This window comes from Juglans regia, chromosome 3 (assembly GCF_001411555.2).
Source record: "Juglans regia cultivar Chandler chromosome 3, Walnut 2.0, whole genome shotgun sequence".
Taxonomy (NCBI): Eukaryota; Viridiplantae; Streptophyta; class Magnoliopsida; order Fagales; family Juglandaceae; genus Juglans; species Juglans regia.
This window is the reverse complement of record NC_049903.1, coordinates 1,934,041-1,956,565: the sequence shown is the minus strand read 5'-3', so window position 1 is coordinate 1,956,565 and position 22,525 is coordinate 1,934,041. Positions and strand designations below refer to the sequence as shown.

Here is a 22,525-nt window from a genome sequence, read left to right as displayed (position 1 = left end):
GGCAACTCTAAAGTTTTTTTATGAACTTCCTCTGCTATTTTGGTCGATTCAGATGGAAACAATACCAATAGAGATTTGATAACAATGATTGTCACCACCTTATACTACCATTAATCACCACCTTATCGAGGAGACTTGCACTCTTCTTCCCTATTTGATATATCAATATAACCTTGGAAGGAGATTTATCTTTTCCATTGCTGGATGATTTGGTTTGCAAGTATTTTTTGCCAACTTTTACTTAGATTAAGGAATCCATGCCATCTACACGCATCTAACAAGCTAGCTATTCTTCCACATGCTTTACTTGAACCAGTTGCCTCTCTTTTTTGGGGTCTTCACAGAGGTTCTATGATGGACCCAAGTCACGGCCCGAATAGGGTGGCGTGGCCCATTTAGGACAGAGATGGACTTTGAAAGGACCATTTCCAGCCATGTAATGGTTCTTCGTTATCATCAGTCAGTGTATATACCTCATAATTTGTACCTAATCCGCCACTGATCATAAATAATTGATGGCTTTCTCCTTCATCAAATGATCAAGTGGTAAAAGTAGAAGCAGCTGCTTTCCTTTTCCAATCCCCCACTCTCGAATCAAATTTTTAAAACACAAAAATAAAAGAAAAAAGAAAAAGAAAATCCATTACCTCTCAAAGCTGTCATGATTTTCGGCTCCAATTTTCCAGTCCAAAAAGTCACCAAGGGCCACCACATCGCTTTCTATTTTGGTGTGTTCATTCTCAAATTCACATCAAACATCCTTTATTGTCATTTCCAAAACAAGAAAAGCAAAACCAAGAAAGGAAAGTAAAAGTTTGGTAACAGAAACCAGCATATATATAATAAGAATAAAAATATTGTAGCCCTCCACTTGCGGGATGTATATATTGTAAAGGAATAAGCACTGATTTTGGTTTCTAAATTTTGCACACTTTCATTTCTGTACGTGATCTGATTATATACAGTACAAGAGAAACTGAGTATGGAAAGTTACAGATTATAATGCTACAGTTTTGTTTACTTGATTTTAGCTTGCACAATTTCTATCCATGAATCATGCTTGACGTTAGGTCTTGGTTGGCAAGTCGATCTTGGTGATATCTTCCTTAATACGCCCCCGCAAGAATGGGTTGCCATCAGCGAGGCCAATCTTGTCTTGTCCCGTAGATAATCATTACGATGACGAGAAAGCGGTTTGGTGAGAAGATCCGCAAGCTAATCATTGGTATGAACATGACGGACATCGAGAGTGCCTTCGTGAACCAAGTCACAAACAAAGTGGAGATCGATTTGGATGTGCTTCATTCACGAGTGTTGCACATGATTAAAGCTTAGATGAGTGGCACCATGATTATCACACAAAAGTAGGGGCGGTCTTGAAAGTGAGAACTTCAATTCACTAAAGAGGGATAAAATCCACATAGACTATAAGAAGCGGCAGTAGCAAGGGCCCTATATTCGGCTTTGGTGGATGACCTTGCAATGGCTCATTGCTTTTTGGAGCTCCACGAGATAGGGTTGGTGCCAAGCATAAGAAGATACGCAAATGTGAAGTTGTGATCATCCAAGTTTCCTGCCCAATCAGCATCAGAATAACACGTAAGGGATGGGCTGATGGTTCTTTGTATTGTGATGCCATGAAAAGTGGTATTCTTCAGGTAGCACAACAGATGCTTGGTGGCGGTCTAGTGGGTTGCTATTGGACAATGCATGAATTGTGATAGCTTATTTACTGCAAAAATGATGTTAGGCCGAGTTAATGAAATATATTGCAATGCACCAATAACCCGATGATATTCTATAGAATCCATGGAAGAGGATCCATCACCCAATTTCAATGGAACAGAGGTGGACAATAGGGTGGTCACATCCTTGGCACCATCCATACTAGTTCGAGCCAGTAGATCACGGATGTACTTACTCTAAGTCAAAAACAACCCATTGCTTGTAGGGACGACCTCAATACCAAGGAAAAAAATGCAATGACCCCAAATCCTTGAGAGAAAATTTATGGCCAAGTTGCTGAATGATGTTTGCCACAAATGTAGTGTCATTGCCTGTAATAATCAAATCATTCACATATATTAGAAAATATGCAAGTGTTGAACCTGTATTGTACACAAACAGAGATGAAGATTTGGTATTGATAAAACCAAATTCCTGCAGGGCTTGTTTGAGAGCTGTGTACCAAGCATGAGGTGCTTGTTGGAGACCATAGATGGCTTTGTGAAGACAACATACATGGTCAGGTTTTACTGGATCCCGAAAGCCTGGGGGTTGTGTCATGTAAACAACTTTCGTAAGGTGTCTATGAAGGAATGTGTTATTTACATCCATCTGTCTTAAGGACCAACCCTGCATCACAACAAGAGACAACACAATATGAATTATAGCTGGTTTAACCACAGGACTAAAAGCCTTAGTATAATCAAGACCAGGTCGTTGATTGAAGCCTTTTGCAACAAGTCGTGCTTTGAACCTGTCAATGAAACCATCAGCAAGCCTCTTCATCCCAAAAATCCATTTGCATCCAATAATATTACACCGCTTTGGAGGGGAAACCAATTTCCATGTGTCATGATTCATAAGAGTAGTGAGCTCAATAGACATGGCTTCACGCCAATGAAGATCAGAGATTGCCTGACTGACACTAGTTGGTTTCAAAGAAGGGGGTATGGGATGTTTGGTGACTAGGAACAACTGTTGAGGTTTATAGATGTTGTTCATGAAATGGGTGACCATGGTGGTGTGCAAATAACGGCTGGCTAGAAATGGTTAAACTCAGTGCTGACTGGAGCAGGAAAATTATGGGGTACTGAAGGAATTAAAGAAAGGGCAAATGAGTTACTTACCAGAGGGGAGATCGGCGTCGTAGGTGACTCCACCAGAGGCGAAGTGAGGCTGACGGTACCCACAGCTGGAGTATCGGGTTTTGGCAACGGTGCTGATTGAATTGGTGATGGTGGGACCAGCGCGGCAGGTGGTATGTTAGGGTGAGGGAGCAATAGAGGCGACATCTCTGAGTTGTTGGGGTTCGGTTGTGTTAGAGTAAATTTTGTTTCATCAAACAGAACGTGGCGAGAGGTGTAGAGTCGACTGGTAAAGGGCTCAAGACAAAGATATGCATTTTGTGTGAGAGAGTAGCCTACAAAAACACAAGGCTTGGATTTGGGCTAGAGCTTGTGATGATTATAGGGTTGGGTTAAAGGGTACAAAGGCACCCAAATTGCTTAAGTTTCAGATACTTTGGGGTCTAACCAAAGAGCATCTCAAATGGAGATTTATTGTTCAACGTCGGAGTGGGCATCCGATTTATGAGATATACGACAGTTTTGAAAAGCATAGGACCAATGATAGAGGCATGTGGGCATCAGTAAAAAGTGTGAGACCGGTTTCAACAAGATGATGATGCTGTCTTTCGGACATGCCATTTTGTTGTGGGGTGTAGGGGCGGTAATATAGTGACTAATGTTGTGAAGAGATAAATATGATTTAAGAGCAATGTATGCGCCTCCATTATCAAAATATAGGCTCTTGATTTTTGTATTGAAGCGATTTTTCACAAGATGTTTAAATTGAGGAAAAATAGTCTGAACACTTGATTTATGGTGCATATGATATAGCCAGAGATATTTGGTGTAATGATCAATAAAAATGAGGTAGTATTTTGAACCATCATGACTAACATCGTGAAAGAGACTCCAAACATATATATATATATATATATATATATAAGTTCCAGTGGTGCTGTACTATTTAATCCATGAGATTGAAAAAATTGTTAATGGGCTTTATTTTGCGAACATGAGGTACATAGGGAGGAAGTTGTGCTTTTTATTAATAGGTAATGAAAAAACACGAACAAGGTGCTGAACAATTTTGGAAGAGGGATGTCCTAACCATTTGTGCCAGCCGTCTGCCGTTGTGCCTTCATGCACATAAGCAACTATAGGTTTGGACACCGTAGCCAGGTTCTCCGGAAAAGGGTACACACCATCCTCACATGCGCTTTTGAGTAGTGTCGCCCCCGTAATCTGATCCTTCACAAAAAAATAAGACAGGTGAAACTCTAAGTAAACATATTTTGTTTGGTAAAGTGATGAATAGAGACTAATTTTTTTTTTAATACTGGGAACACAAAGAGTATCACGTAAGTGAAAGACACGGTTAGGCGAGACAAAGGTTAAGGAACCAATGTGGGAGACAAACAAACCTAAACTATCACCAATTACCACTTCATTAGTGCCATCATATTTGGAGTGGATGGAAAGATTGGAGAGATTAGTGGTCATATTGTGCAATGCAACATAATCAACAAGCCACATTTTATTGCTGCATTTTGAGGAAGAGGCACAATTTGCACTGGGTTCATTTGGAGCGTGCTTTGGGCATTTTTTTGTTTTATGGCCCTGTTGGTCACAAAGTTGACACTTAGGCTTGAATTTGAGGGAGCCAGAATTAAAGGCCTCTGAGTTCCAGCATTTATAGGTCTCGCAACCTCAGGTTGAAGTCGTGTGGCTATTTCCAAATACATCAGACCCAGGTGCGGCTCCTTTTTGCTAACTATAGTTGGCGGTTGCAATTAAAGAGTGGGTAGAGGAGTGGTCCAGACATTGAAGATAGCTCTCAAGACCGATGAGGAGGTCATGAAGTTCTTCAAAACGCAGAGAGGACTCTCAGGCACGGATGGGGGCAGCAGTGTCACAGAATTCAGGACCCAAGCCGTTGAGGATATAGAGGGTCAAGTCATCATCGGAGACTGGGTGGTTGATGAGAGCCAATTTGTCTGCGATGGTTTTGACTGCCTGAAGAAACTCGGTGACGGAGCGGGTGCCACATTGGCTTAGTATGAGATCCTTCTTTAATTGTATCACACGTGTTCGAGATTTGCCTGCATAGAGACGGGTGAGGGTGCTCCATGCCTCATAAGACGTCTTGCATGAGGAAGTAAGTAGTGGGGTAATTGTGGTGGATGTGGAGGCCAAGAGGGCATGAAGGATCAACTTGTCTTGGCGAATCCAGTGGGAATTTGCTGCTTTGGAGGACACAAAGTTGGCGTCGTCAATGGCAAGGCATGAAAGAGTACCAGTCAAAATTTATGAGATCATAACCAATGAACATTGCTTCGAATTGTGCTCGCTATTGGGGAAAGGTAGCGGGTGTGAGTTTTTCATTTATAGTGGTAGCGAAGTTAATGGTGATAATGGGGGTGTCAGAGGAAGAGTGAGCAATTGTGGTGACTGGAATGGAAGAACCAGAGGGAGAAGACATTGCCGAGGCAAAAAGGGAAGGCTCGTTAGAGGCTAGCTCTCCTGATACCATGTAAATAAATAAACACTGATTTTGGGTTTTAGATTTTGCACACTATCATTTCTGTACGTGATCTGATTATCTATAGTACAAGAGAAACTAAGTATGGAAAGTTACAGATTATAATGCTACAGTTTTGCTTCCTTGATTTTAGCTTGCACAATTTCTGTCCATGAATCATGTTTGACATTAGGTCTTGGTTAGCAAGTCGATATTGGTTATATCTTCCTTAATATATATATATAGACACACACACACAGAGAGGGAGAGAGGGATCATTGACCAGCTTCAAATGAAGTAGCTCAAGATATTGCTTAGGCATACTCACTTCTAAGTGCATGCATGCTTCTACGTACGTCCTTGACCATCCAATCTTAGTCCTATACTTGTCTTTTCCCCTTGACCCGTTTTCTTTTGGTTGCCTGCAGGCATCATCACATAATGCAGCTCAAGAATAAGGATGAGAGGCCTAGCACAGCAGACAGGAACTCCAGAATCCAGATAAGTACTTTAATTATCATGTGATTGATTGATGTTATAAGTGGTGATCACTTAGTGCTAATTACGTTGTCCACCAATGAGAGATGTCAAAGTCTTGTCTAGCCTGCTTAATTAATGATTATTTTGCTGTCTAATTCTGGAAAATTACCAACCATTATAGTTAACAAAACAATAACAATAACAATAACAAGGACCTCACCCACCTATGGCTGGCAGCTTGTTGGTCCCGGCCTAGCTAGTCCTTTACATCATCACTAAGAAAGAATATATATTCTCAAACTTTTGGCCGCAGAATAATTCAAGATCAGAGATTTCTTTGAATAATCCAAAAGTTGGAGAAGAATCTATCGGAGATATTTTAAAATTACGTCAATATATATATATACCATCGTGTACAAGCTAGAATTAGATCTAATCGCCACCAGGTGGTAAAAAAAATCAAGATCGAAACATTAATCTAATAATTACTTAGTGGCATGGTGATCAATCAATCCATTTCCTCCTATATATGATTATAAGGATTGATGATTACTTTAAGTGAGAGGATGATCAGAATTAAGCACTAACAAGAAATTGTGGTACAATTTCTCTTTTTGCGCTACGTCTAATATCTAATACATACTCATGACTATGTTTGACAATATTATGTGGATTCATTTCAACCCTAACTTTGATATTAAATACAATTCATTTTTTCTGTCTAAGTTCATGTTGATCATAAATAGGCCTTAATTATAAAGAGCATCAAAACGAGATATAACACAAGAAAATTTTCTGTCTAAGCTGTTCATTCCAATCCCGGCCATTGTAAAAATTAAGAAACTTTCATATAATTAATTGAATTTTGAACTCATTCATGTAATTGTAATTAAGATTGATCACATAGATCATCTATTGATTATATATATATATATATATATATATATTGAACAGTCATAAATAGTCAGCAGCAATATGCATGACATGCATTAAAAAAAAGTTTCAAATGCAGGTGCAAGCTAGTTTAGGAAGGATGGAAGAAAATTAAAACGACAAGAAAAAAGAAAGAAAAGAAAAAGAGCCATATTGATCAGCATATCCAAACAAATAAAGCACGTAAAATTGTGGTGTTTGCTAGCATTAAAGAAGTGCAAAAGTAGGCTCCATGAACTGACGTGTATTGCATAACAGCTGCAACCTAAAAAGGAGACCCACTTCCTGATCTAATTACGTGCCCTTACGGAAAACTTCCACTTCATGTATAGCTAGCTCTAGCTCTTGCTCTTGTGCTTGTCAACAGCAACCACTCTTGGAAGAAGGGGGGGTCCCAAAGCGACATGTGGCACCCGTCACACACCATGGGAGTGGAAGAATCTTTTCCCTATTTAACAGACCAGTTAAGGAAGAAAGGATAACAAAAACAGAAACAACCACAGAAGATGATGATAAAAAAGAAAGCGAAAAGACATATATATATATATATATATATATATATATATGCCAAAAGAATCAGTACTAGTTTTTTTTATTTTATATATAATCGGTCTTGAAGCTTTCTCATGTCCTTTGTACAGGAGGCAAAGGTATATAAAAGGGTCCCGCTACCTAGCTAGCTAGCAGCTTGTAATTACCACATTAAGGACGCCTGATTGGACCAAGCATGTTTTTGGATATATAATTAGGTGGAGTTTGTATCTGCGCAGTTCGATTTTTGTTAAAAGTATGCTAAATTTACATGACATGTTTGTTTTTTGCCATGCTTTAATTAGCTCCTGCTTTACATATGTTGTCATAACGAGTAGTACTCGAGATTATTTTCTAGTATCGATACATTAAACTATGCATGCATGCATATTCACTAATTAATGGCATGCATGGCAATAAAAGACAATTAATTAATGAAATATAGTAATTCACTATATATGCCAAACAAATATGGTAAGCCTAATGAAGGATACTCTCATGAATTAATTGTGTTAAATCCAAAGCTTCACCTACACCAAAAATAAAAGAGAAGTAAAACGTAAGTCTTAAGGTACGTAAAATTAATGATCCAATAGATCATCTATAGAAATTTACGTTAATTGTGTTATATATATATATGTGTGTGTGTACTGTAGCTAGCATTGGCTTGATTTAAGGAATGTATATATATATTTATTCTCATCATCAGCCACTATTTATTCTTACACTATATACTTATAATTTTTTTTCATTGAAAGTGTGAGTATTTTTTATCTATCTTATTACAGATTTAAGATATATAATATCTATGGGGTCAACTATTTATTAGGGTTGCTTAGTACAACTTCATTATCAAAGATTCATGAGCTGAAATCATCAGAGCATGCAATAATAAGTAGATAACGGAATTTATTATTTCTAAACGGTATCTCCGCATGGTCAATAAAAAATAATATCGAATTTCTGCAGAATTGGTCCTCCTCCTTGTAACCTCTAGGCTTCTGTGATCATGGTTTCATTTTTTCTACGATCTTTCTTTTGGATGCTCCATATATAAAGTATAAACCACTTTTTTTCCTCTCAGTGATAAAGCAAACCTCCCTAGTGATCAGTTAGAAAGTTAAAGTCAACCTTTGTAGAACATTTAAATATGGTTTAAAGCAAGCATCGAAAGCCGTAACTTTATAGAATTCGTAGGCAACGAAAACTGAAGTGAAATAAAGAAAGTGAAAAGATAATGTCATCCCAACCCAGGGAATGAATTAAAGGCCAACCCAGAATCTAGATGATGCACAACTTGTCTGAATTAGCAAACCCGAGAAACAAACAATCTATAGGACCGAAAATAGTCCTCGGAAGGACACCTCAAAAGTGCTAAGCCTATTTCTATATCTGTCATCATCTTTTTGTAACGGTATAAAAGCAGAAACCCAGTCTCCAGATGGTCCTTAGAATCTTAACACAGACTGCGGGCGGGTTTTATGATGGAGACTGTGTTTGGCCACCGTTCCAAAAAAATAAGGAAATTAGGAGCCTTAAAAACGGGCCGACAGTCCAAGTAGATATTTTTACACGCTGTAAAACCCGGGACTCGGAAGTGTCTGTGCGAGAGAGAGAGAGAGAGAGTGTGTGTTTTTATATATTTGGCACATGATGCAAAGGAGGTTGCATGAAAGCTAAAGCTAATTGGCCGAGGGCGTGGTATTCCATTTCCATTACACTTGTACCCATTTATTGGCTGTCTGTGTGTCTCTCTCTTGTACACTCGCTTGAGATTGTACAGACATGGCTCGTACCAAATGGGGTTTCTGTGTTTGAGCGGGCGATTCAAAGCTGCTGCTTTCTACTAAGAGAGGTAGAGGGAGCGCTCTCATTCTTCTCTTCTATTCTTAAGAGTTTGTTCTGGCTAAACCATACCGTTTCTGGGTCTTACAAGAATATCCGGCTCATGACTTTGTACCTTTACTTTCTCTGTGGTTTCTATGTTTCACTACTCCGACGTATGGCTCGTGTTGGCGTAACGTTTCTGTGCTTTAATCTGGGTTCTATTTTCTTTCTTGTTTGTCTATCTAATTTTTGTTCTTTATCAAATGGGTTCTGTGTATTTTTTTTCCCTGAAATTTTGGTTGGCGTTTGTGGAAATCTTGTGCCTTTTTTTTTTCTTGAAATACCGATCATCATCATATTCTTATGGGTTTGAATTGATATATGGATATTTCTAACAAAATTTGCTCATTTTTCTCTCGTTTTAGTTCCCGCTTTACTGATGTTCCTGTGGATTATATACGAAATTAAGAAATGGGCCTGATTGCATCATGGTGTATTTAATTTCTTCAAGATCTTTGGTGTACATAGAGGATAAACTATAGAGCATAAACTATTTGTTCATAATCTTTCATATTTTGTTCAATTTGTATTTAACACGGTTAGCTGGGAATTTCGGTTGTAATTTGAATTGCAGATTTGCAGGGAGTAGAGTGAACCTTCCAAATACAGTTAACCTCAGAAACCTTGCTCGGACCATTTTGGAGCGTTAAATGGCTGCTGAAACGTTCTATTTCAAACAACGTCAAGGGACTGTCCACAATCCTATAGGGCAGCTGTCAGCGCCTTGGTGGAGTGCCATCACTTCTCCATCGGTTTATGGGGAAGCCTGTGTCCAATTGAAGCCTTTGTCCATGGAACACCCTAGCGGTGGAGACCAACTGATTACCAACAACCAAGCAGCAAGGGGTACCGAAGCTGCGGCTAGAGCGAATACAACTCGGTTCACTCTCTTTCCCGGTAATCTAATGCTATAGCTTCTGACAATTTACTACTGTCACGTTTCTTGGATTTATTAATTTCGGTTATGCATATTATGATAGAAGTTTACAACTATACATAAAGGATTTTGTTGTATTCTATATCATCATCATCTGCGTCACTGGTGTCATCAAGAGTAGTAGTAACTGTCTAGCCATCACTAAGATAGCCATCTCTAAATTGATTGGCATTCTAGAATGAAAATAGTTACCTTCTAGAACCAGGCAGCTTTGCCTTGAAAGCTAACTAGCACTGTACATTTATGCTGCATATGGAAATTGTTTCTCTATTTGAATGCTTTCTGTATGGGTATCCTCATAAACTTCAAGACCTAAAAAAATATAAGCTAGTGAACCTTTTGGTGAAGAGAGTTCGTGGCCCAGTCAAAATGTCGATCCTTCATGATGGCATGGACTAGAAAATAAAAATAGAAGGAGTGACTTGCGGTTCTTGCTTGCATAAGTGGTACTACTGTTTATTGAATTTTACTATTATAGTTCAAAAGAAGTGAAATAGAAATAGCTGTTAGAATGGAATCCAAGAAGTATTTGAAATAAGCTTATCAACATATTTGGTTGGCAACAAATATTTTCTGCATGCAAGTGAGATGTAATTTTGTAAATTATGCCAGTTGTGCATGACTTGGTCTACAAAATTACTTAGCAAATGGTTCATTTGGTAAATTTGAAGTGAATTTCAATAGTGTCAAAAGCCATCAGTTAGTAGATTGTTAGATGCTGGCTTATTTTGATTATTGGCATAATGGAAAATCTAAACAAGTTTTCATATCCAGTGTACGAGCATAAGTTTGACTTCGCCTCACATGCAATTCTTTTGTACTCGAGGCACTGCAATTTGACTGTTGTTAACTAGCAAAGTAGTCTCCCTTACAGATAATTGCAGAAGTTCAGCGGATGGGCAAAAATCTCAGGTAGCAATTTCTCTCCAATCAGCTCTGCCAGAATATCGAGGTTGCTTAGAGCTAGGATTTGGGCAGCCGATGGTAAACTTTTCCTTAGCATTTGTTTTGCCCTAATTTTAATTTAGTCGTTTGTTGCTGAGTGGTAATTGTTTGCTAATTCTCCTGGACTGAAACTGTAGATCTATGCAAAGTATCCTTATGGGGACCAATGTTATGGAGTCTTCCCAACTTGTGGACCTCAAATTCCGGTTTGTCTCTCTTCATTTCTTCTGGCTAACCAATTATGCAGATTTAGAGTTCTTGCAATTAAACTATTCCTGTGAATCAAAATTTTGCTCTGGATTTTTAATCCTGATTATTTGAGGATTTATACTCTTTGCTCTTTCTAAAAATAGTGGCCTGAGAAATAGTAAGTTTGGTGAACTCTATCTCTCTCTGCTTTGGTTGTGAACTACTGTGTGTGTGTGATGTATGCTATATTCCAGATCTAGTGGCCATTGCATCTCAGATCAAAATATTCACGAGTTCTTACCCAAACATTTGGGCCTCAAGTGAGAGAGATACACATACGAAAAAGGCCCTATAATATTTATTAAGCATTTAATGCTGCTCAAAAAACCCTTATGGACAGCAATAATGTTGTAGAGCTCACTTCATGTATTTATCTCTCTTCCACGTGAGGCCCTCAAGTTCAGGCTAAAACTTAAGGGGATCTTTTCCTTGTTTCCAATGCAAGAAATTTTGTCTGAAAAAGAAAGACCAAATGTTATCCTTGGCCAGACAATTGCATCAAGGTTTGATTCGTGACTTAGTCGGTAGGGTGTAAGAAAGAAAGAAAGAAAGGAAAAAAAAAAAAAGGACTGATTTATAGCCTTATTGTGAGATTTTACATATTCATTCAAGTAAGTTTGGTTGTGTAAGCCCAGCCCCCTGTGCCTAGTGTACGCCTGTACACCATTAGGGAAATAAAAAGATGATAAATTCATTGCAACAGAGTTCTTCCATTTGTGCAATGCATGATGTATTATTCTTCAACACTACTTTGGAAGTTTTCTGGCTTAGGCTATCAATTTCATTTGTCTTGATGAGTAATAAATGATTAAAAGGAGCAAAAGTTATTCTATATATTATTGATGATTCCCTACAACAGCATGTGTAGCAGTATTCGCTGATTCACCTTCCAATCTGTTCACAATTGTTAGGGCCGTGTTATGCTGCCATTGAACATGACAACTGATGATGGACCCATATATGTTAATGCCAAGCAGTACCATGGGATTATCAGGCGCCGGCAGTCCCGTGCAAAGGCAGTTCTGAAGAATAAGTTGACTAGAGTTCGTAAGGTATGATAACTTGATTTCTGATCTTAATGTTTTACTTCTTGTTGTAGGAAATATTCATATGATGTGATTGATGTGAAGGTTGAAAGTCGTGGCAGGATTGTTTGAAATAACCTAATTTTCAATCTCTTGGTCTATGACGGTATGACCACTTTGCATGTCAATTGTGATTATGATATTGACCCACCCTGATAATTTTCCTTCACTACAAACGTGTGTACCTCATCAAGGGCAACACATGCCATGTCGGCTATCAAGTTCTCTGTGGACAGAAAACAGGACTTGTTATGACCCCCTGAGTTTGCCTGCATTCAGTTGGTTGGTCTAGAGTATCACAGACGAAATATATTCATTGAATTACTGTTTAAAACCTAAACTTTCGCTCATTTCCAAGTTCAATTGTAGCATAGTTTTAGTTTTTCCAGTTCTGGGATCTCACTTTATAAAAAAAAAAAAAACAGTTTTTCCAGTTCTAGGATCTGGTATTTATCGAGACAAGTATGCTCATCCTTCCCTGTGAAAATGAATCTTCAAATAAAATGCAGATATGCAATTATGTATGAATTATTGAGCTATAATTCTTAGTTTCTTTATTTGTTTTGCAGCCATATATGCATGAATCACGCCATCTCCATGCTATGCGCCGACCAAGGGGATGTGGTGGCCGTTTCTTGAACACAAATATTTTGAACAAACGAAAGAATGGAACTGAACTGAACAAAAACGGTGATGGACAAATTTCTCAGGCCACTGGTTCTCAGAGTTCTGAAGTACTGCAGTCTGATAGTGGTACCTTAAACACTTCAAAGGATGCTAATGGCAGTGGTTCAAATATTTCTGTGTCAGAGGTGACTAGTATGTTCTCTAGGGGAGATCTTGATTACTTTCCAATCAACCATCTCATGCCTTCTGTCCACTCTCTATCAGGCAAGATAGATGGTGGGCATGGCATTATTATGCCCGGTAAGTGGGTTGCAGCAGTAGACAACTGCTGCAGCCTCAAAGTCTGATAGCAAGGGATTGGGTGGTGTTGGTGCTAAATGCGCCAATCTCCATCCTTGCTGCAACCAGATGGAGAAGTTTCATTGCAATGACTTGTTCTTGCAACAGGCTTTTGTTGAGGGGGTTGTCCCCACCATGTGGTTGCTAAAAATGGCAATTCATTCTTGGCTCATGTGCATCGAGGCTGTCTTCTGCTATTCCTTGCAGCCTTTCTGGCTTAAGGTGGTTAGAGATGCCTGATGTACTTTTATGTACTGTAGATTAATGGAGTAGTTGATAAATAAGTCTTGTTAGCTAATTAAATAAGAGCATCAATGTCTGGATATGAGTTTGTGAATTAGAGATATTGAAGTGTGATGCTGTTAAAGTTTGATTATCTAGTATGTCTCTGTCTGACTTTTGGAGTGATGTATCCTGTAACTTCGCGTCTGTTTTGTTATCTTATACTTTGGAAGCATCGAGCTTTACTCAAGAATTTGGTGTTCCTGTCATCTGTATTTGAAGCATAATGCCTTATTCCTATTCTTGATTTGCAGTTTGAGAAACACTTTTTCTAAAGATGTAAAGGATTCATTATTAGCTAGTCGCGTGTGCTTTGCTTGGGTGATAGAATGTGTTTGGAATAACTCAGTGAAGGTGTTCGATAATATGAGTAAGTTCTCTGATTCTTTGCTGTGAGGTACAAATTACAATACACGATTAACAATACCAAGGATCCAGGTGAGTTCAATGCCAAAGGGCTAGGCTGCCTTTATTATAAGCGTTGAAGAAGAAAAATCTTCACTCAAGTCACGATGCTGTGAATCTATATACAATATTGAAGTAATAAATCCTATAAAAATGCTTGTATATGTTTTATTGTCATGCCTCATAATTCCTTTCCCATTGGATTGAACCCTCTTCGTTATTATTAAGGCTTTAGCTCTGACTCTTTGTCATAGTTACTGTACTTTAGTTCTCGAAAATGAGCGATTGTCCCATGTCATATCAAAATCATTAGGAAAATAGCCTTTTTACGATTCTATATAAAATAGAGAGTAGTCTCGTAAAATTGTTCAAATTTATTTTTAATTAAGTGGTATGATTGTATCGATTGATCATAAAATGAATTGTAAATTAATTACAAAAGAGTTGCAAGTGTAATATTACTCAAAATATTAATCTATTTCTTGTACTTAAAATATAAGAATAATATTAGATACAATCATGTGTTGTACAAGCGATGCATACTCATTTTTTAAAAAAATAAAATTTATTATTAAAAAATTAATTTTTTTTATATAAATCTCATCTTTACTCATCTTTCTAGAAAGCACCGCGCTTATCCGTACAACTCCAAATATAATTTTTCCAAAAACATAATATCAAATCATTTTATATAGCTTGGTCCATTTAAAGCATACTGTCACAACTCACAAGGCCCATCAAAACAACCTAGGCCCTCCAAGGCCCATCATATTCATGACCCACGTTCACAGCTTCCCTCCTTTAATTCCCTCTCAACTCTCGAGTTGTACCTCTCCCACGCTTTCCCCTCGGTTCGGCCACATTTGACGGATTCGTTTCGTGACCGACAAAAGGATTGCTAAAACAGCGTTAATTTGGATAATAAGATGAAATAAGATGGTTTAAAATAAAAATTAAAAGTTGTATAAAATATTATTTTTTAATATTATTATTATTTTAAAATTTGAAAAAATTGAATTGTTTATTATATTTTGTGTAAGAATTTAAGAAAATTGTAATGATGAAATGATATGAGATGGTTTCTCGGGACTTGAGATGTCAAACTCTAACACAATTCATTAATATAACGGATAGTGTCGTGTCAACCCGTTAGTGAATACTATGAAATAGGTTAACATGACCCGACCCATTTTAACACGTTTAACCTAGTTAAGTTTAGTATCATTTTATATAAATGTTAAAATCACAATATATATAAAAATATATATATAAAACTAACTACAAGTCTAAAATTACAATCTAAACAATAAAATATCGAAATTAAAATCTCAACTATTTTACTTTTAGGTATAAGGGTATAATTGTAACTAACTTTCTTAACGGATTATAACGGGTTGATCCGTTATCAATTCGTTAAGTAATCGTGTCTTAACGAGTCAACCCATTTTGATTCGAACTCATTAAGACTAAATCTAAATCCGTTATTATCGTATTGTATTTGTGTTGAGTTAACGAATCGTGTCACATATTATCTCCCGTACTCGGGACCTAAAGCTGGAGGGGTCTGGTGGAAGGCCCCATGTATAATTAATTATGTCATCATATATTTTGTTTTGAAAAGAATTCTCAACAACTTTATTAGTTAATAGATTTCAACCGATTACAAACTCTTTAGATCGAAGATATTAATTCCAGAATTGTATCGGATTATTCCAACAAAATGCTATTAAATAATATAAATATATGCACCACTACAAGAAATAATATTTATGATAAATTATCTGCGATCAGAATGAACGAAAACAGAATATTTTATTCTTGCACATCTATTAATTATTCTTGTTGTGCACGTCACATAATTTTTTTCCACGGCGTATAGTCGTAAAGAGCATTGAAGAATGAAGATGGCAATCCTTCCTACACAGCAGGAGGGCTGGGGCTCTTGCTGTTATTGTTTTCCTACGGGAGGTTCGGAAAGACAACATATATCAAGAAGATAGGCAGTACAAGTCCCAAAAACATCACGAAATAGTGAGGCTTGCGGTTGAATTTGTCGAGCTGGACCTTGATGAGCTTGGTCTCGAGCATGACCTTGATGAGCTTTGCCTTCTGAAGGGCAAGAGCGACGTCGGCATCCATGCGGGATCGGAGGTCCTTGATGTCTTTGGCGTCGCGGAGGGTCTGGCTCTGCTCGTGGGCGCTGGGCAGGGCTTGGCTGAGGCGATCCAGCTCTTTTAGCTCGTTCCTCACGGAATCGACATCCTCGAAGAGCTTGTCCACGTTGATCAGGTGGTAGTCCGCCGAGGCTTCCTCGCCTTGTAAGCGAGAGATGGAGCTGGAGAAGAGGCTGTTCATATTTTTTCGCTGGTAGAGAGAAAAACTAAGTCCGGGATGATAAGCAAAAGTTGAAAAGAGGGTGCTACAAATTTAAGAGTACTGCAGAAGGCCGCCGGGGCTTGCTGCTGAAATGGGGTCTACCGGTTTAGCAGGTTAATAGCAACTACGTACTATCTGGGTTGAAGCAGTTTAGAGGCAGATAGGGAGGAAATAAAGGAGAGGGTTTAACGCATATTTATGTCTTTCGTACAAGGGAAGGGAAGGAGAAGAGGAAGAGGAAACATAGGAGAGGGTAGGGAGCTTAAAGATATATAGCTGGAGGGGGAAAGGGTCTCCACCGAGTGAAGCAGCCGCGTAGTTGAATATTAAATTGGAATTTTCTTCTTCTTCTTCTTAGTTTACCATTCTGGTATTCTTTATCAATGATTCTTTTATTTTTGTTGTTATTTTCGTTTGTTTTTACAGATGGAATGAGATGAAATGAGAGTTGAAAATTTAATAAAATATTATTAGAATATATTGTTTTAATATTAATTTTGTTTTAAAATTTGAAAAAATTAAATTATTTATTTTATTTTATGTATAAATTTAATAAAAGTATAATGATTATATAAGATATATTGAATAATTTTATGAAAATAAACGAGACATAATATTCCTTGAAGGCTTCAAAGGAAAGACGTGTTACAAATGTTGTGGAGTCGTGCGGTTCTTTATGGGTTTCACTAAGGACAATGCTAAATGTGCACTCAAATATGCAAACCAATTAATATAAATGTGTTTTAAGTATTTTTTAAAAGTAAAATAATTTAGTTATTAAGGGATTACACAAAAGTAAACTAATAAATTGATGTGACTTAATGTGGTATGTCAGATTGTAAAGTTATTTTTAATATAAAGTAAATCTAACGGATTTCATAAAACTACATTAGTTTATGAGTTTATTTTGTATGATTTTTTTGTATCTATACGAGTTCTCTTTTTAAAAATACTTAATTATTAAGAAAAAAAAAATTCACTAATAGTATTAACAAATAAGATCGAGCAATAGAAAAATATCATCCACGTAATAATATTGTCAATTCATTAAATTGCCCCTCGTCCTGATCATGAAGGCCAAAAAACGACATTTCATACCTACCTATATCATGAATTGCGAGTTGTCATTTCATTAAAGTCTGTCTCTCCTCCATTCTCATTTTCTATTTTATTTTTATTTTCTACATTTATCACTTTTTGTATATTTTGTCTTAAAAGTTTTATCCCTCTCCATTCTTAATTAGTTGGTGTTTACTTGAAGCATCGCGCAATCGAATCATGCGCGTAAGATCGGCTCGAATTTAATACCGATGGTTATAAGTAATCGAATATGAGATCAGCAGCACGTTAGTTATACGAATCACAAGCCTCCTAAACAAACATGCATCATTCTTTATTAATTAATATACTCAAAATTTGACATACAACTTTTCATAATATTGATATAATAATTAGTTCCAAATTGCATCGAATTTTTCTAATAAATGGTCACATATGTCATGGCCAAAATAATCAGTATAAATATTACTGAAGAAACAATCACAAACGGAAGGAAGGAGCCGTTTAAGCGGTTTAAACGGTCGTGCTGTTCCTTGATGAGCTTGATCTCGAGCGTGACCTTGATGAGCTTAGCCTTCTGGAGGGCGAGGGCAACATCAGCAGCATTCATGCGGGATCCGACGTTGGGGACGGCCTGGTCGAGGCCATCCAGCTCATTGAGCTCGTCCGTAACGGATTTGACATCATCCATGAGCTTGTCCAGGTTGACCAGGTGGTATTCCGCCGAGGCTTGCTGGCCAGAACTGGAGCTGGAGAAGAGGCTGTTCATCTTTTTACGCTGGTATAGAGGAAAACTTAAGTCTGGGATTATAGAAACGGTATACCGTATAGTAATAAGAAAATCTTGAAAAGTGGGTACTATATATTTAAGAGGCCGCAGAGTGGGGCTTTAGGTTCAACAATGAACAACTACTCTCTTGGCCTGAACTCGAAGCAGTTTGGAGAGAGAGATAGAGAGAGAGAGAGAGAGAGGTTTTTTGGGATTCTTACGTATTTTTCGTAGAGAAGAGGAAGAGAAATATAAAGCCGAAGAGGGAGTTGAAAGACAGCTGGAGGGGAATGGGTCTACTCCGACTGCAGCAGCCGCATTTGAATATTGAATTGGATTTTTTCTTTTTAATAAATGATATTTATAATTATAGACTCATAGAATGTACCGTGTACTTTTTTTTCTAATAAATAAATAAATAAAATGATAGTTACAAATCACTTAAAAATATTAAATAAATACAAAATTTATATAAAAAAAAAATTAATTTTTTAATAATAAATTTTATTTTTTTTAAATAATTACACTATATTTATATATTCTATAATGTACATAATATTACTCGATAAATAAACATATAATACACTTAAAAAATTTAATAATAAATTTCGCTATTTTTAAAAAGTGTCACGCTTGCACGACTTAACTGTTTCTTTTTTTCATTCTCTTATGAGATTTAAAGAGTTCAAATGTCATCGGATAACGCGTTGCATAGTAACCGGCTACTTTTCTTCTTTGGTTAAAAAACAAATTTTCTTAAATTTTACTCTTTTTTCAAAATTTCTTACATTTAATTTTTGATCGATTTTCTATTATATTAAAATAATATTTTTTTAAAATTTTTTATTAATTGTTTCTCTCACTTCTATTTACAAATTTAATTGTTCATTATTTTATATTTTTTTTATATTTTAAATATTACTCTCTAACAAATATTTTAAACAAAAATTTAAATTATTTTTTTGTGGGTACGATAATATTTTAATTTTTTTTTACATTTTCATAATTATTGAAATTATTTTTAAAATTATAACAAATATGAATATGAGAGAAAGTGTAAATGATTGGAAGAAGAATTTATTTTATCTGTTAAAATAAAATATTTATAAAAAATTATTTAGAGATGAATAATGACTTTCATATTTAGGGAGTTACTGTTTACATCCCAAATTTATTTTTCTAAAATAGAGAATCGGATGAAGAGACATTCTTGTCAAAAAGTTAAACTTCTTTACTAAAATTTAAAGAATTAGGTTCTTTAGGCATCCGGATGCCGATGGCAATGGCAAAATTGAATAGATAAGTATAAATAAAGATGGAGACTTTAAAAGAGAGGAACAAAAAATCAACTTCGTTTACTTTATGGGTCGAAAGCCAAACAGTTCGAGAATTATAGGGAGAAAAGGAGATGGTTTAACGCATATTTAAAGTCTTGTTTGAATAATAAGATAAAATAAAATAAGATAATTTATAAATAATATTAAAATAATTTATAAATAGTAATAAAATAATTTGAGTTTAGATTTTTATGTGATTTTGAGAAAAGAGAAAAAAAATTGAATAAAAATATTATAAAATTAAAATATTATTTTAATATAATTTTTATTTTTGAATTTGAAAAAATCGGATTATTTTTTTGTGTTTTGTTTAGAAGTTTAGAAAAATTGTAATTATTAGATAAAAAAGTTAAAAATTAAAAATTAAAAAATATTTTTATTTGTGATATTTAAATATTAAGATAAAATAGAAAGAGATGATATGAAAGTATTTGAGATCTAAACTAAGTATTTTTTGTATAGGAAAGGGAAGGAGATCAAGAGGAGGAAACCTCAGAGAAAGAGAGGCTAGCTAGGGAGCTTAAAGATTAGCTGGACGCCGGGAAAAGGTCTCCACGATTGCAGCGGCTGCGTAGTTGAATATTAAATTGAAACTTTCTTCTTTCTTTCTTCTTCTTCGACGTTTCCCATTAATGTTCCTTGAAGGCTTCAAAATAAAGACGTGGTTCAAATGTTGTCTTTCATGCAGCGTCCTTATGAAAATAGCTCCTCGCTCCGGCTGCATACTTTATGCTTCATATGTCCTTATGAAAACAAGGCTGCTCATGATTGAAACCCGGACATTATTTATTGAGTGATAGTTATTTTTTATCAAAATAATTATTTTTTATTATATTCAGCCTATTTTTATCATAAATAATTATTTTTGTCCTAAATAACCCGTTATAAATATTCTAATGGATCATGGTTCCTTATAGATTTCAATCCTGAGCAGCCTTAGTTGAATGTACTTTTCTAATTATTGTCTTATCTATTGAGACATCCATAGAAAACACACATAGCAATATTATAATTAATCAAGCAACATTATACGACTATTCAAAACCCAACAATTCTATTATCTGCCCGTAAATGCTATTGTCATCGAGAGTTGGATCTCGATAATTTATTTTTTCTTAGTAATTAGGAAAATATTTTTTAATGATAAAGTACTTTTAAAAAAAAAAAATTATTTAAAGTATAAAAAACTGAATGAAGAAAAATAAAAATAAAAAATAAAAAAATCTTTTTATTCTTGTCAAGAGTCGTCTTGTGCTACATACTCGGTGGATGCAACACGATTCATTATCCACCACGTTCAACATTGATCTGCATGCCCTACTAACCATAAATTTTGTATCTCCAGTAGTATTCTCATTTGTTATGATAATTTAAGAAACCATGAGCGATCAAATAAACTTATGCGAATTATTTTGAACACGGCCTTGTTTGTTTTCAGAAACATCTCATCTCATCATTATAACTTTATCAAATCTCCACACAAAATAAAATAAACAATTCAACTTTTTCAAATTTCAAAATAACAATAATATTAAAAAAAATATTTTAACAATATTTTATTCAACTTTTTAACTTTAATCTCAACTCGTCTCATCTCATCTCTGAAAACAAACGAGCCCTTAATTAATAAGATTACAATACAAGAGATGATACTAAAATGAAATACAACTCTTTATATACGGATCATAAGTACTTGTCTGTCTTTTGTGAACTAAATAATTTTAACTCAAATAAATAAGATTATATTATAAATTGATTATTTGTTTAGTATTAGCAAATAAGATAGAGTAACAAAAAAATATGCGCGTTATATTCATGTGGTCATGATTTCATTAAATTGCCCCTCGTCCTGATCATCATCATGATCAAGGCCAAAAAACGACATTGACATATCTAGTAGTTGTCGTCCCCGGCCCCCTCCAAAATAAATTGTGGTGGATATATATGTAGTCTTCAATGGAATCAATGCCTTTGAAACGAATAGGAAACAAGGCTTGAAATTGATCAAGACAGCCAATCCACAAATTGGTTTTCCATTTAAATTAATTAAAGCTCAACAAATTAAGATGCAAATTAACCAACAGATCGATCAACAGCCGAACCATATTATTGTGACACCTAGCATGAGTTGCAACTTAACGTAAGATCGGCTCGAATTTAATACCGATCGTTACAAGTAATCGAATATGAGTTCAGCAGTACGTACGAATTTGACATACAACTTTTCATATGACATGATATAATAATTAGTTCCTAATTTCATCGAATTTTTCCAATACATGGCCACAGATGCAATGGCCAAAACCAGCAGCATAAGTACTGAAGTAACAATCATCAGCTGAGAGGAGAAGCGGTTTAAGCGGTCGTGCTGGTCCTTGAAGAGCTTGGTCTCGAGCGTGATCTTGACGAAAGATATTATATTTAGGGGGGGGGGGGTGTTCGCGCAAGCTGCTCAAATTGAAATGGGGCCTTAATTAGGTTCAACAACTACTCTCTTGGGTTGAAGCAATTTAAAGGCAGAGAGAGAGAGAGAAACATCAGAGAAAGAGAGGGAGTTGAAAGATAACTGGAGGGGAATGGGTCTACCCCGAGTGCAGCAGCTGTGAATATTGAATTCCATTTTTTTTTTTTTTTTTTTTTCGCATTCCGGTATGAGATTTTAGGTGTGCAAATACGCGTTGCAGAGTAATCGGGTACTTTTCTTCTTTAGTCGCAAAATTGATATGAAAAGTATAAATAAAGATGGACTATATTATATATGGAGGCCTTCAAAAGAAAGAGGGAAAAAATTCGTTGGAGAGTTATATTGAGGCCCACGCATTGCTTCAACTGGGCATGGGACGGGCCCCACACAGCCTCCTCGGCTGTGTGGGTTGTTTTTTTTTATAACCAAAAAAAAAAAAAATGATCACATATTGAAAAATTGTAAAAAAATATATTATTTTTTAGTGAGATCATTTTTTTCTTTTACAAA

General features: G+C 35.9%; 2 protein-coding genes across 2 annotated transcripts; one reads left to right on the top strand and one right to left on the bottom strand.

Annotated features, from left to right (window-relative positions):
* Nucleotides 1-8,704: 8,704 nt before the first annotated feature.
* On the top strand, nucleotides 8,705-13,854 carry LOC108982863 (nuclear transcription factor Y subunit A-10-like). Its single transcript, XM_018954332.2, has 6 exons — nucleotides 8,705-9,109; nucleotides 9,716-10,038; nucleotides 10,953-11,062; nucleotides 11,161-11,229; nucleotides 12,184-12,324; nucleotides 12,927-13,854. The coding sequence occupies exons 2-6, from the start codon at nucleotides 9,792-9,794 to the stop codon at nucleotides 13,329-13,331; spliced, it is 972 nt and encodes a 323-aa protein (XP_018809877.1). The 5' UTR covers nucleotides 8,705-9,109; nucleotides 9,716-9,791; the 3' UTR covers nucleotides 13,332-13,854.
* A 1,768-nt stretch (nucleotides 13,855-15,622) lies between these two features.
* On the bottom strand, nucleotides 15,623-16,697 carry LOC108982857 (syntaxin-121-like). The gene has a single exon (XM_035688180.1). The coding sequence runs from the start codon at nucleotides 16,363-16,365 to the stop codon at nucleotides 15,970-15,972; it is 396 nt and encodes a 131-aa protein (XP_035544073.1). The 5' UTR covers nucleotides 16,366-16,697; the 3' UTR covers nucleotides 15,623-15,969.
* Between the last annotated feature and the right edge of the window lie 5,828 nt (nucleotides 16,698-22,525).

What these genes read in the sequence shown, in the direction of transcription:
- LOC108982857 (XM_035688180.1), bottom strand. Translation starts at nt 16,365, where the DNA reads ATGAACAGCCTCTTCTCCAGCTCCATCTCTCGCTTACAAGGCGAGGAA.
- LOC108982863 (XM_018954332.2), top strand. Translation starts at nt 9,792, where the DNA reads ATGGCTGCTGAAACGTTCTATTTCAAACAACGTCAAGGGACTGTCCAC. An exon ending in CTTGTGGACCTCAAATTCCG is followed by an intron (nt 11,230 to 12,183) that starts GTTTGTCTCTCT and finishes CACAATTGTTAG; the next exon opens with GGCCGTGTTATGCTGCCATT. An exon ending in AGTTGACTAGAGTTCGTAAG is followed by an intron (nt 12,325 to 12,926) that starts GTATGATAACTT and finishes TTTGTTTTGCAG; the next exon opens with CCATATATGCATGAATCACG.